At 32.9% G+C, this 13,434-nt stretch overlaps 2 protein-coding genes across 4 annotated transcripts; both read left to right on the top strand.

Moving 5' to 3' along the window:
- Positions 1-3,087: 3,087 nt before the first annotated feature.
- Positions 3,088-5,406, top strand: LOC121750080 (patatin-like protein 2). Of its 2 annotated transcripts, XM_042144535.1 has the most exons (6): positions 3,088-3,416; positions 3,483-3,660; positions 3,763-3,924; positions 4,461-4,763; positions 4,970-5,145; positions 5,250-5,406. In XM_042144535.1, the coding sequence occupies exons 1-6, from the start codon at positions 3,094-3,096 to the stop codon at positions 5,311-5,313; spliced, it is 1,206 nt and encodes a 401-aa protein (XP_042000469.1). In that variant the 5' UTR covers positions 3,088-3,093; the 3' UTR covers positions 5,314-5,406. The 2 variants fall into 2 exon arrangements, with proteins under 2 accessions (XP_042000469.1, XP_042000468.1); XM_042144534.1 differs by having other exon boundaries at positions 3,483-3,924.
- A 5,842-nt stretch (positions 5,407-11,248) lies between these two features.
- LOC121753314 (patatin-like protein 2) lies at positions 11,249-13,394 on the top strand. Of its 2 annotated transcripts, XM_042148571.1 has the most exons (6): positions 11,249-11,581; positions 11,659-11,848; positions 11,924-12,085; positions 12,336-12,638; positions 12,901-13,076; positions 13,163-13,394. In XM_042148571.1, exons 1-6 carry the CDS (start codon positions 11,253-11,255, stop codon positions 13,242-13,244), a joined length of 1,242 nt encoding a protein of 413 aa, XP_042004505.1. In that variant the 5' UTR covers positions 11,249-11,252; the 3' UTR covers positions 13,245-13,394. The 2 variants fall into 2 exon arrangements, with proteins under 2 accessions (XP_042004505.1, XP_042004504.1); XM_042148570.1 differs by having other exon boundaries at positions 11,659-12,085.
- The last annotated feature ends 40 nt before the right edge of the window (positions 13,395-13,434 follow it).

Genomic DNA, 13,434 nt, shown 5'->3' with positions numbered 1-13,434 from the left:
AAGATATCAAATAATGCTCAACGAATAAAATCAAATTTTATTCTCTAATTAAATGTGGATTTAATTATATTAATTCTAAATTAATATAATTATACATATTTAATATTAATTCCAAATTAATATTGTGTTGTGGAGTATATATCATTTCCAGATGATAACTATGTCCCAATTTGTTAATCTAATTAACGAAACTAATCCAATCTATATTAATTCTAAATTAATAAATTTATAAATCAAGTAATAATTCCAAATCATCATCAAGCACACATATATTATTTATTATTCCAAAATAATAATATTAACAAATTCTAGCTCATTAATCCATTAATCCAATTAATAAATTTATCATCTAATCTGTATCAATTCCAAACTAATATAAATAGATATTTAATATTAATTCTAAAACAATATTAAAACACATTTACTATTATTATTCAAAATAATTATAGTAATTAATTCATTGGATTGATTAATATTATTAATTCTAAATTAATAATTTGATTTATAGTGACCAAAACCACGATTCGGATCCGACCCAGATCATCAAAACCCGCTAGGGTTCTAGGAAAAGAACAGTCGCCCCCTCCATGGCGCTGCCTTCACCCCGTTTTTCGTTAATTTTTGGATTCCAAAACCATTCTTATTCTCAATTTTAATTTCGAAAATTTTTGAACAATTTTCAATTCTCAGTTTGCTTGGAATCCAATTCAAAACCAATTTAGATTCCAAATTTTGAAAGTTGAACTGTTTTCAGAAATTGATTCAAAATCTAAATTTTCGTTTATTAAGAAAAGTAATTGTTCATGAATAACAGATCTAAGTTTTGAAGCTGAAAGTTTGTAAACGAACAGTAACTTTTCATTTATTAAGAATCTAAACTCACATTCAAAATCCGTCAACTAAGAAATCTAATTTCTTAGAAACCAGCGCAGAGTTTTCAAAATTTACAGATTCAAAGTTCGAAACTTTAAATCGGTAAACAGATGTAGTTTTCATTTATCTTCAGAAAACTACATGAACACTGTTAATCCACAAGTAATTAGCAAACAAACATATTATGAATCGAGCCCTGGGCTCTGATACCACTGTTAGTAATTCTTGTATTCATCTAATGAGCGCAGCGGAAATTGCAGACAAGAATAACAGATCTAGATTCATAATCATATTGCAAGTTGAGCATGTAAAACACAACGGAACTAAATCTTACTTGTTGTTGTGTTTCCTTCTACGATTGTGTCCTGCAAGTTGAATCCACTACTATCGAGGTCCACGTGTATTCTGATCCGATGCAGGAACAATTCCTCGGTACAATCGCTCTATAGAGAAAGCTAGGAATTCTCTACAAAGCTTTACGTATTTTCTCTCTAATGTTACGATATTTCTCATCTCCCACAATGGAGAATAAATAACCATATATATAGACAAAGAGTCATTAGGGTTTCATGATTGTTGGGCTTATGGACTAATTATAATTGTAGCCCAACTATAATTATTTAATCCATATTAATCTAATCTAGCCCATATCCTTTCAGGAGGGAGTATATTTTTTCAGAAATAAAAGTAGTCTTGCTCCATTTTCAGGGAACCCACGTATTCAAAGCAAGTTAGAAATAAGAAACTAACATTAAATAAAGGAAAGAATTGATTGCAAAAACATATATATGGACTCACGCGTTTCAAACATTTATATCATAAAATAATTTTCAACCTAAAATTTTACATGCTAATTATTTTGGGTACGACTAATCGACGCATGTTCTCGACATAGCCTAGTATTGTTGTATGCGTGTGTTGACCTAGTGCTAGAATGGTTAGTGCAAATTAAAGATTCAGGTTCGAACCCGCCGTAACTCGGACTCCGTCCCTAAAGAGTATGAACTATTTCATTTTTTCGTCCGCCCCCAAAGAGTATGAACATTCTAATTTGGAAACTCTTTTCTCTCTAATGAAATGAGGCTCATTCTCCACTAACAATACTTAAAAAACTTTCTCTATCTATCTCTCTCTTATTTTACCAATAATGCATTAAAACTCGCGCCGAACCCAAAGTTCATACTCTTTGGGGACGGAAGGAGTATATTTTTTCAAAAATAAAAGTAGTTGCTCCATTTTCAGGGAACCCACGTATTCAAAGCAAGTTAGAAATAAGAAACTAACATTAAATAAAGGAAAGAATTGATTGCAAAAACATATATATGGACTCACGCGTTTCAAACATTTATATCATAAAATACTTTTCAACCTAAAATTGTCTATGTTAATTATTTTGGGTACGACTAATCGACGCATGTTCTCGAAATAGTATTGTTGTATGCGTGTGTTAACCTGGTGCTAGACTGGTTAGTGCCAGAAATTAAAGATTCAGGTTAGAACCCGCCGTAATTCGGACTCAGACCTTAGTATATCAACACACATTACATTTTGTTGATATATAAAAATAAATGTTAAATATATCCCAAACTAATTAACACAATATATTTTTCGATTATAACATTAACTATCTATCAACTTTGACCAATTGATACGATGCAAATCTACCACCAAACAAATTTTCACAATCCACGTCAAATTCCTAGCAATTTTATTTGGCCTTAGGTATTCTAAATTTTACGTTGATTACATAGAATTGAAAATATTGTGAATATATAATTTACAAATTAGTGTCCTGGGCCTTGTGTCCATCAACAAATAGTACTGACATATCAATAGATAAGCTTTAAAATGATCTGAATTTTTATCAGAGGAAATTAATACAGGATCTATCCGTGAACATTGACATAATATAATTACTTTATTAGTTTATTAATTGGAAAAAACGCATGAATAATTTAAACTCGTGTGAATAAAAATGGTAGAGATAGGAAGAAAGAGGTGGTCTTATTAAATAGAGATGAAAAAGCTGGTTACCCAAGTAACACGATCTGGTCTTCAGCATTTAATATAATTTAATTTGACAACTAACCATTGCGAATTGAATCATGGTACAAGTTTTTTTTTTTTTTTTTAAGTTTAGGCACATGCATGGACCCTCTTCTTTAAATACTAGTAATAACCCTTTCATCATTTTCATCACAAAAAAATATTTTAACCCCAATGTCGTCGTCACCATCTTCCTTGAAGAAGAAGCACCAATCTCCAGTTGATGGAAGAATAATCACTATTCTGAGCATCGATGGAGGCGGCATTCGCGGCATCATCCCTGCCAAGATTCTTGAGTTCCTTGAATCCGAACTCCAGAAATTGGACGGCGAAGATGCTAGAATTGCAGACTACTTTGATGTAATTGCAGGGACGAGCACCGGAGGGCTGGTGACGGCCATGTTGACTGCCCCCGATGCTAATAATCGCCCTATTTATGCAGCTAAAGATATTGTTCCCTTTTATGTACAACATGGGCCTAAGATTTTCCCAAAGAGGTTTGCTTAATTAGTAATTGTGAGAAATGATACATTGATAGTAATATTAATCAGTGGTTGTTTTAGATGTGGATTGCTTGGATTGATGGCTGCATTATTAGGCCCCAAATACAATGGCAAGTATTTGAAAGAGCTCATAAGGAAGAATTTAGGGCAGACTCGTTTGCATCACACCTTGACCAATGTTGTTGTCCCATCATTCGATATCAGGCATATGCAACACACCGTCTTCTCCTCCTACGAGGTCATCTCGCAATCTATCTTTTTGTTGTTTTTATATCCGTTGCATGAGAAATTAATTTATTCAAGAGTGTCTGGACAATTAATTTATGTATGGTTGCAACAGTTGAAGAATATGGGGTACAAGGACGCGCTACTGTCCGACATATGCATCGCCACCTCTGCCGCGCCCACTTATTTTCCGCCCCATAGTTTCACAAACGCCGATGGTTCCGGCCACTCTTGGGATTTCAATCTCATCGACGGTGGTGTCGCTGCCAACAACCCGGTTTATAGTCCCAAACTTGAATTATACTGATTAGATGTTTGCGCCAAATGAAATATTCAAGATCCAGCTAAAATTAGAACTGGAACCACTTTATAAATTTCCTCCCGTCGCTTACTCTCACCGCCCTGATAAATATGAACTATTTTCTTTTTAGTCAGTCCGTAAAAATTATGAAATTTCTAATATAGGAAATATTTGAGTAGCATATTACCCCCTACACATTATTTTATTTACAAGTTATACTAACGAAACACTACTAATAACATGGACCATCCAATAACACTCATTCTACTACATTTATTTTTTCTCTTTTACTTTACTAATTTTGCATTAAAAATCTCTGCTCCACCAAAAGTTCGTTTTTACAAAGGATGGAGGGAATATTAGTTTTAAGATAAAACCTTTATTAGATGGGCAGAAACAGGAAAAAACGATTGACAGAAATGTATATCTATGTTGGAATCAAGGGTGTAAATCTCATGGCTACACTTGTTATCATCGATTGATTTTAAGATGGAAAAACGATATTCTTGCAGACGTTGGTGGCAGTAAGAGAAGTGACAAAAGAAGTGGTGAGCAGAAGCGAAGATTTCTTCCCAATTCAGACTCTGGAATGCGCAAAGTTGCTGGTGATATCGCTGGGCACAGGCTCAGCGAAGCAGGAGGAGAAATACACAGCGGAAATGGCGTCGAAATGGGGTGTGATCAGCTGGCTGCTTCATGGAAATTCCACACCAATAATCGATGTCTACAGCCAAGCCAGCACAGATATGGTTGATTATTTCTTATCAGTAATATTTCAGGCTCAGGCCTCTCAACAGAACTATCTCCGCATTCAGGTCAATATTATAAGTTCAAATTTCTGATAAATTATTATTTCGCAATGTTATTATATTAAGTCTTAGAGGCCATTAAATTATGTATTTAATCCCTATTATAGACGCTAGAATTAGGGCTTGTCAACTGTCATTATGGTTTGCTATACTAATTTATTTTGTAATCTCTTTACAAACATGTAACACATATTTTTATAATAATTGTACAGGCTGAAAATTTAACCGGAGATAGCTCGTCGGTGGACGTCACGACAGATGAGAATATGAATGATCTGGTCGAAATTGGGGAATATTTGTTGCTCTCTCCTTTATCAAGAGTTAATCTGCAAACAGGGATTTTTGAGCCGGTTGATGGTGGAGGCACAAATCAGGACAATTTGATTAAGTAATTAATTTACTTAATTTTTCTGTTTTTTTTTCAATAAAATAAATATAGTTTCTTTTCTTTTTGCTTTTTTTAACTATTTCGTATGATTATTTACACTGCAGATTTGCAAAAATGCTCTCTGATGAACAGAAATTCCGGCAGTCAAAATCACAGCACAAGAACTAGAAGGGACCTCATAATTATTATGTATAAAAGCAAATTGGGAGTTTAAATTATTTTGCAATGCGAATAAAATGTATTTTGCTGATGCTTTAAAAATTATGTCGGGTACTCGGGTTAGTGGTTATGATAGAACCTCCGATACGAGTATATCTACGGAATATTCTCATATCTCTATTATTTCATATATTATTGATTTAGCGAGTATTATAAATAGGAGTCTTTGTTATCTTTTGAATTAATCATTGAGAAATACAATTTATCTCTTTATCGTCTTTTACTTTTCTCGGCAATTTACTTTATCAAAAACCCTATTTAAACGATAGTTGGCTGAACCAACATCTTCTTTGCGATCTCTCGCAGTTATCTCTCGATACGAGTTTACTCGTATCATCTGATGCTTTCATTGGGAGATGATTTCTCTTAACAAGATTCCCGCGTCGCGATTACAATCGTCGGAGGGATAAAAGGCAGTCGCGGGAGCTTGCCCGTCGATCAAACCAAGAACAATACGGAATTGAAATAAAAGCGTGAAAATAAAATAAAAGGATAATATGATAATTTGATATTTCTTGAATGATCCAAATGAATAACAATGTCCACTATTTATAATAGTGGATACCCTAACTTAAGGAACAAGAAAATAATCTTAATAAATATGAAAAGTTATGGTAAATCAATAACTAACTAAATTATATAGATATGAGGATAATCCTAGGAATATGCTCGTATCAACCTCCGACATGATTGACGACGTTGATGAGATGGAAGACTCTAATAACGGAGAACACGAACCCAAACAGGCCTCCGAAGCAGAGAAGAAAAGGAACGAGAGGCCGAAGCGGACGACTTTAAGAACAACCAAATATAGAGATTTTACGTTCTCATTAAAAGATTGAGTATCTTTTTATTTTCCCTTTAACTGTTTATTTCCTTAATTTCAAACTATCTAAATATTACTAGTATTAGATAGATTCAGTCAATCTTTTCGAGTTTTTTTCTTGATTCTTGTAAAGTCGAATCAAGCAGGTGGGACTCTATGAGCCCCTTAGAGGTCTTAATTACCGAGAAATAAAACCACAATTTCATCCTCATCCCAACGTGTTCCATACTTTTCAATCGTTTGGTGCTCAATCGCGTTAGGTTCATCTAAATCCTAACGGCTAAAATATGAAGTACATTTGTTTACTGTATAAAAATAGAAATATGGTAAATGAATAAAATTTTAATAATATAATCAATTAATTTGTAGTAAATCCTAGAGCAGATACTCTGTGCTTCCAGATCAGATGCCTCGTTTGGGCTTTAAGATTGTCGGTTGCTTAGTTAGTTGTAATTTCACTTCTCGGGCTACAAGTCGAAATCAAGGATTACTAGCTACTCTAATCATTACTAATTAATATTAATATTTCTTTTATTGATCTTCCTCCTCACTTTTTTTATAAATTGTTTCTGATTTTGGGTTAAATTAGATTTTCAAATATTGATTTTACTATTTTCGTTTTACCATTACTATATTATTTGTTTTTCATAATTGGCCATATTAGGGCTCATATTCTTACTATGGTCATTTTGACGGTATTAGTACACTTTATACAAATACTACATGGTAGGGATTTCAATGTAGCCCGTAACTCGTGGACTGGCCCGAATAGCCTGTCAAATTTATAGGGTTAGGGTTGGAAATTTCTAGCCCGATAAAATCAAAACCCGATTAGCCCGCACCCGATTAACCCGCAACCCATTAGGGCCAGACCCGAAAACCCGATGGGCTGGCCCGAAAACCCGATAAAATTTCTATTATTCTATTTTTTTTACTCCTAATTCGACATTTCATTGATTAATATTAACTAAAAAAATAACTTTCAATTTTATATTAAATATACAAATTATATATTGAATTTTTATTAATATAATAATTGATAAATAAATTAAAAACTTCAAATTCACAAAAAAAAATTTTAATTTCTAAAACATGCATTAAAATTCTACAAAATATCTCAAATATCAGTATTTGATCATGTTTATGATTGAGTTTAAGCATATATCTCAAATATATCATAATTAAATGTTTTACATTGTATGAATATTAGTAATTTTAATCATTATTTATTGGATTGATCGCATGTTAATATTATCGGTAGCAACCCGATTAACCCGATGGGCTAGCCCGAAACCCGAGCTTTTACGGGCTGAGCTTTTATAACCCGAAAGAAATCACAACTCGATTAGCCTGCACCCGATTGACCCGCAACCCGAGTAGGGTTGACCCGAAACCCGACGGGCCGGCCCGATTGACATCCCTACAGCAAGGTATGCATGATTTATGTAAATGGTAACTTTATATATGTGGAAATTGTGTATATATATGCAGTAGTAGTACCAGATAAATGCAATCGTATAACAATATTGATGGTACGATTAAAAATTTCGGTGATCTAAGACATATCAAATGATACAAATGACATTATGACATAGTGTGTTCTAATTCTTTGACAAGTGGAATTATAGAAAATCCTACATTTGAATGTTTACACTAAATACATTTATTTGTTCATAAAAATAAGCATTATTGCGAAATTTAGAAACAGTCCAAAAAATTAATTAGTACTACCTCCTATAGTACATGTCCGCATGTGCATGTATTATACTACTGATTTATTAATTTCAATTTTTTTATACACAATTGGACACATAATTTTTAGGAAGTAAAAAAGGAAATGTAAACTTTGAATGAGACGGAAGATTGAAGAATAATATTACAAAATGATAATAGAGGTGCATAAGCTCATTATCCCACCGGGGCAAACAAAAATTGCGTAAATCCAGACGTTACATTGTTTTAAATTCAATATTTTGGGCAACCGAATAACATTGTCGATTGCAGCAAACCTAACAGGTGTTGCCGTGTTGGTTTCTCGACTATCAGCGTGTTTTGTTCAATTTCAAAATTAAACTCAGATCTATCAAATTAATTACCTCACCAACCACGTACAAATTAATCATCTACATTATTATGGATATTAATCTGCCTAAACCACACACAAATAGGGTAAGGACCATGCACTTTAAGATAATTTTTTATTTAAGTAGTCGAAGCCTATGTCTTTCCGATAATTAATCAAAATCTTTTACATTCATCTAAACAAAATAGAGATTACTTAGTCGCAAAAATCAAAACCAAATGTTTAATCACTACTAGCACGGGCATCCGTTTTCTTCGCATTTTTCATTCTAAATTTCTAATCTTCATCCACTTAAATACCTATATACTCCGTATATTTCTACGTTTAAAACCGACTTTTATAATTTCTTGCTTATTGTGGATTCTTTTATTTTTCTTAATTATTTTACAATTGAATTTGATTTGATCCTAGATTTATTAAAAATATTTATAAACTAATAATTGTTTATTAATACTACTATTATATATTATGGCCAAGTAATTGACTTAGTCATATTATATACTACTAGTACTTGGAAATTTAGGAAATAATGTAATACCGACCTTTTCTCTGCTTGATCTTGGACTAACCAAATTAAATTTAAAGTTTGAAATATTAATGCATGGATTGTACAGTTTGCTGAATAACAACGATGGTTCTAACAACGATGGTTCTAAAGATTAAATCAATAATCTCAACTACAACCTTTTTTTTATTATTTAACTTTTTAGATTGCACACGCAAACTAACTAGATATATGATTTTGTCTAAGTACACAAAGACTAGCAACATTTAAATTCACAGAGCCATATATTAAAGCCAAACGTACATACTTTATACTCCATCCGTCCTAAAAAAGTAGACTAGTTTTACTATTTTTGGTTGTCCCCTGAAATTAGATTAAGTCTAAATATGGAAAGTTTTTAACCAATTACACATTACTAATAACGTGGACCACACAATCTACTAACACTTTTTTCCCATTTCTCCCTTACTTTTTCTCATATATTTTTTACTTTACCAATTGCATATTAAAACCCGTGTCATTTACAAGTATGTAAGAATCAAAATTTATATTGGTCCTAATTGGCTTGATCTCTTTTCATCACCACATTTCACAATAATAATTAATTATTATATTATTTAAAACTACTTAACATTTCATCAAACGTAACCTATTTCCGTCCAACTATTTTTAATTAGTCAAAACTATTTAACATTTCATCACACGTAACCTATTTCAGTCCAACTATTTTTAAGTTGAATGATTATACCATTCAATTTCAAGTAATTGTCAACACATATACAGTTACTAAAACCATACTAACATTAGATTAATAAAGTATTTTAGCCCCCAACCAAGCATTGCTATCTGACTATCTCCTATCCCCTTGTGCTATTTTCTTAATTGGTTGTTGGATTTTACAGGGCTAAGCACGGTCTCATTCATTGAAGTGTAATTAGAGTTTAAGTTGATCTATTTTTACTTCATATTTTCGATTACGACCATCCATATGTAAATATCTAAACAAAGATTTGCACCCAAATCTTATTGCTTATGTATAACAACTTGTTACATGGAGTATATATTAACTCAAAATCAATCTTCCGCTATAAAAATAGATGTTGACATAATTAATAAGGGGATCAGGCATTCTTAGGAGAAAATATTAACTAATGTGTTTTAACATTTAAGTCAATAATTTAACAACTAAGCATGCAAGGGATGAAGGGAATAAGCAAATTAAAGTGATAAGGGATGGACGTATCACGTATCTATCCAATATATTTGGCAACTAATAATCATTATTATTTTTACTCATATTCACACCACTTGCCATATTTATACTATCATATTTGAATCACGTTTTTTTTATAAACTTATAAAACTAATCTTATGTAATTTCCACATTTGCGTATTAAAGAAATTCATAAATCCGATTACTATGTAGAATAAACGCCCAGACCTGTTTTTAAATAATTTAACATGAGAATGAGGTTTATTTATGATTACGTTAGGTCTTATATACGAAAATTGACTTCTAGAAAAAATTTGCTATATTTTATTTTATTCACGCCGCTGCATAACATTTCGTTGTTAATTCTTATCATACTTCAATTCCATATGAAGTGATCGCAATTGGGAATAAAAAAGTATACAGAAGATAATAATATTAATTGCAAAAACATATATGGACGCACGCGTTTCAAACATTTGTGTATAACATAATTTTCAACTGAAATTGTCCATGCTAATTAATATTTGGCTCGATCGAGTTTGGCTAATTTGGAATAACTAAGCATGTAAGCCCACTATATCAATAGACAACACAAACTTGTTTTTCGTGTGCGTGAATTGACCTAGTGTTAGAGTACTTAAAATCAAAGGTCTCGTGTTCGAGTCTACTGTAATATAGGCTTACACATTAACTATTTTACCGCTAGGTCAACACACCTTAAATTTTGTTTTGACTATATATATATATATATATAGATAATTCATGATTTGTATATGCTGTATTAATTAATGTATAAACTTTAAAAATGGGATGAATTTTGAAAAACATGAATAATACAATTACTTTTTTAACTGGGAAAACATGAATAATTTAAAATCATGTTACAAACTTACAAAAAATGTGAATTATAAAAATGATAGTTTAGTTAGCTGCGAGTACAATTTTTAGAGAAGAAAAAGTTGGTTCAAGAGATCAATTACTATTAATTAGAGATGAAAAAGCTGGTTATCCAAGTAAGATGATCTGGTCTCGATCATTTAATTAAATTTGACAATCAACGAGTACTATAATGATAACTTATAGCACCAATTTACACAATCAAGCTACTAAAGCTTTCTAAATAACAGGTACATATATGCGTGTAAATTGAAGCTTGGTACAAGTTTAGGCTGTACATGCATGGACCCTCTTCTTTAAATACTCATAAGTCATAACCCTTTCATCATTTTCATTGCACTACAATATTATAGTAGTAATTCCAATGCCATCATCATCGTCACCTTCCTCAAAGAATAAGCTCCGATCTCCAGTACTTGATGGAAGACTAGTCACAATTCTTAGCATCGATGGAGGTGGCATTCGCGGAATTATCCCTGCCAAGATTCTTGAATTCCTCGAATCCGAACTCCAGAAATTGGACGGCGAAGATGCTAGAATTGCAGACTACTTTGATGTAATCGCAGGGACGAGCACCGGAGGACTCGTGACGGCCATGTTGACCGCTCCCGATGCTAATAATCGCCCTATTTCCGCAGCTAAAGATATTGCTCCGTTTTATGTACAACATGGGCCTAAGATTTTCCAACAGAGGTTTGTTAATTTGATTTTTGTTGAGTTGATACATGTGAATTAGTTGTAAGGTTTGACACATTGATATCAATGATCAGTGGTTGTGTTGGATGTGGATTGCTTGGATGGATGGCTGCATTAGTAGGTCCCAAATACGATGGCAATTATTTGCATGAGCTCACAAGGGAGATTTTAGGGCAGACTAGGTTGCATCACACGTTAACAAATGTTGTTGTCCCAACATTTGATATCAAGCTTATGCAGCCCACCATCTTCTCCTCCTACGAGGTCTCTCGGGATCTATCTCTTTGTTGTTTATATAATCGTTGCATTGGACAATTGATTTATGTATGGATGCAACAGGTGAAGTATCGGGGTTACAAGGACGCGCTACTATCCGACATATGCATCGCCACCTCAGCCGCGCCAACTTATTTTCCGCCACATAATTTTACAAATGCTGATGACTCTGGCCAGTCTTGGGATTTCAATCTCATTGATGGTGGCGTCGCTGCCAACAACCCGGTACACACTCCTACACTTGAATTATAGGAGTACTGTTCGCAAATGAAACAAACAATTAAGTATTCCACATCGAGTTTAAAAATAGAACTGGAAATACTATACAAGTCTTATTCTATCATGAATTAGTTTTAAGATAGAACCTTATAGACTTTTATCATGATATCAGAACTATGGGTTAAAATATTAACTGGCCCACCAATATAGATAGGCCGAAACAAAAAAAATGACTGACACAATTGTATTCTTGTAGACATTGGTGGCGGTGAGAGAAGTGACAAAAGAAGTATTGAGCAGAAGCGAAGATTTCTTCCCGATTCAGCCTATGGAATGCGCAAAGCTGCTGGTGATATCGCTAGGCACAGGCTCTGCGAAGCGGGAGGAGAAATATACAGCAGAAATGGCGTCGAAATGGGGCGTGTTGGGTTGGCTCTTTAATGGAAATTCCACCCCAATAATCGATATCTACAATCAAGCTAGCATAGATATGGTCGATTATTTCTTATCAGTAATATATGAAGCTCAGACTTCTCAACAGAATTATCTCCGCATTCAGGTCAATATTTTTAGTTCAAATTTGGATCATTTATTATTCCCGAAGTTATTATATTAAGACTTAGAGACAATTAAATTATGTATTTAAACCCTATTATAGACGCTAGAACTAGGGTTTGTCAATATGGCTGGTATCTTAATTTATTTTGTAATCTCTTTACAAACAATTCTCGTTTATGTTATTTGGTTGTAATTTCTTTTATTGCTTTTGTTGTTTTCGTCATTTATAGCATGTAACACGTATTTATATAATAATTGTACAGGCTGAAAATTTAACTGGAGATATGTCGTCGGTGGACGTCACGACGGATGAGAATCTAAATGATCTGGTCGAAATCGGAGAACGTTTGCTGCAATCTCCTTTTTCAAGAGTCAATCTGCAAACAGGAAATTCCGAGCCTGTTGCTGGAGGAGGCACAAATCAGGATGTTTTGATTAAGTAATTAATTTACTCAATTTATTCAATAACATGTAGTAACATTTTTTTCTTTTTATTTTCTTTTTACATGTGATTATTTACGGCAGGTTTGCAAAAATGCTCTCTGATGAACAGAAATTCCGACAATCCAAATCACAACACAAGAGGGAGAAGGGGACTCGTAATTAAACTTGTGGATAATATGTTATGTAAATAGTCTTGGTTTGGGAAATTAGGATTTTAAACTATTTTACTCTGGATTTTATTTAATTTTATTTAGGACGCATTTGGTTTGGTATGTGCTAAATCCATGGGAATAAAGATAAGTTGTCACATTCATTGACTACCGCGTATATACTATTTATGTCTTAAAATCGTA

Source organism: Salvia splendens, chromosome 10 (assembly GCF_004379255.2).
Source record: "Salvia splendens isolate huo1 chromosome 10, SspV2, whole genome shotgun sequence".
Classification (NCBI taxonomy): domain Eukaryota; kingdom Viridiplantae; phylum Streptophyta; class Magnoliopsida; order Lamiales; family Lamiaceae; genus Salvia; species Salvia splendens.
This window is presented reverse-complemented; position numbering and strand designations above follow the sequence as displayed.

Coding starts and splice junctions, on each gene's coding strand:
- LOC121750080 (XM_042144534.1), top strand. CDS start 3,094: ATGTCGTCGTCACCATCTTCCTTGAAGAAGAAGCACCAATCTCCAGTT. Junction 3,925..4,460: donor GTGTCGCTGCCAACAACCCG/GTTTATAGTCCC, acceptor ATATTCTTGCAG/ACGTTGGTGGCAGTAAGAGA. Junction 4,764..4,969: donor AGAACTATCTCCGCATTCAG/GTCAATATTATA, acceptor ATAATTGTACAG/GCTGAAAATTTAACCGGAGA.
- LOC121753314 (XM_042148570.1), top strand. CDS start 11,253: ATGCCATCATCATCGTCACCTTCCTCAAAGAATAAGCTCCGATCTCCA. Junction 11,582..11,658: donor CCTAAGATTTTCCAACAGAG/GTTTGTTAATTT, acceptor ATCAATGATCAG/TGGTTGTGTTGGATGTGGAT. Junction 13,077..13,162: donor AATCAGGATGTTTTGATTAA/GTAATTAATTTA, acceptor TATTTACGGCAG/GTTTGCAAAAATGCTCTCTG.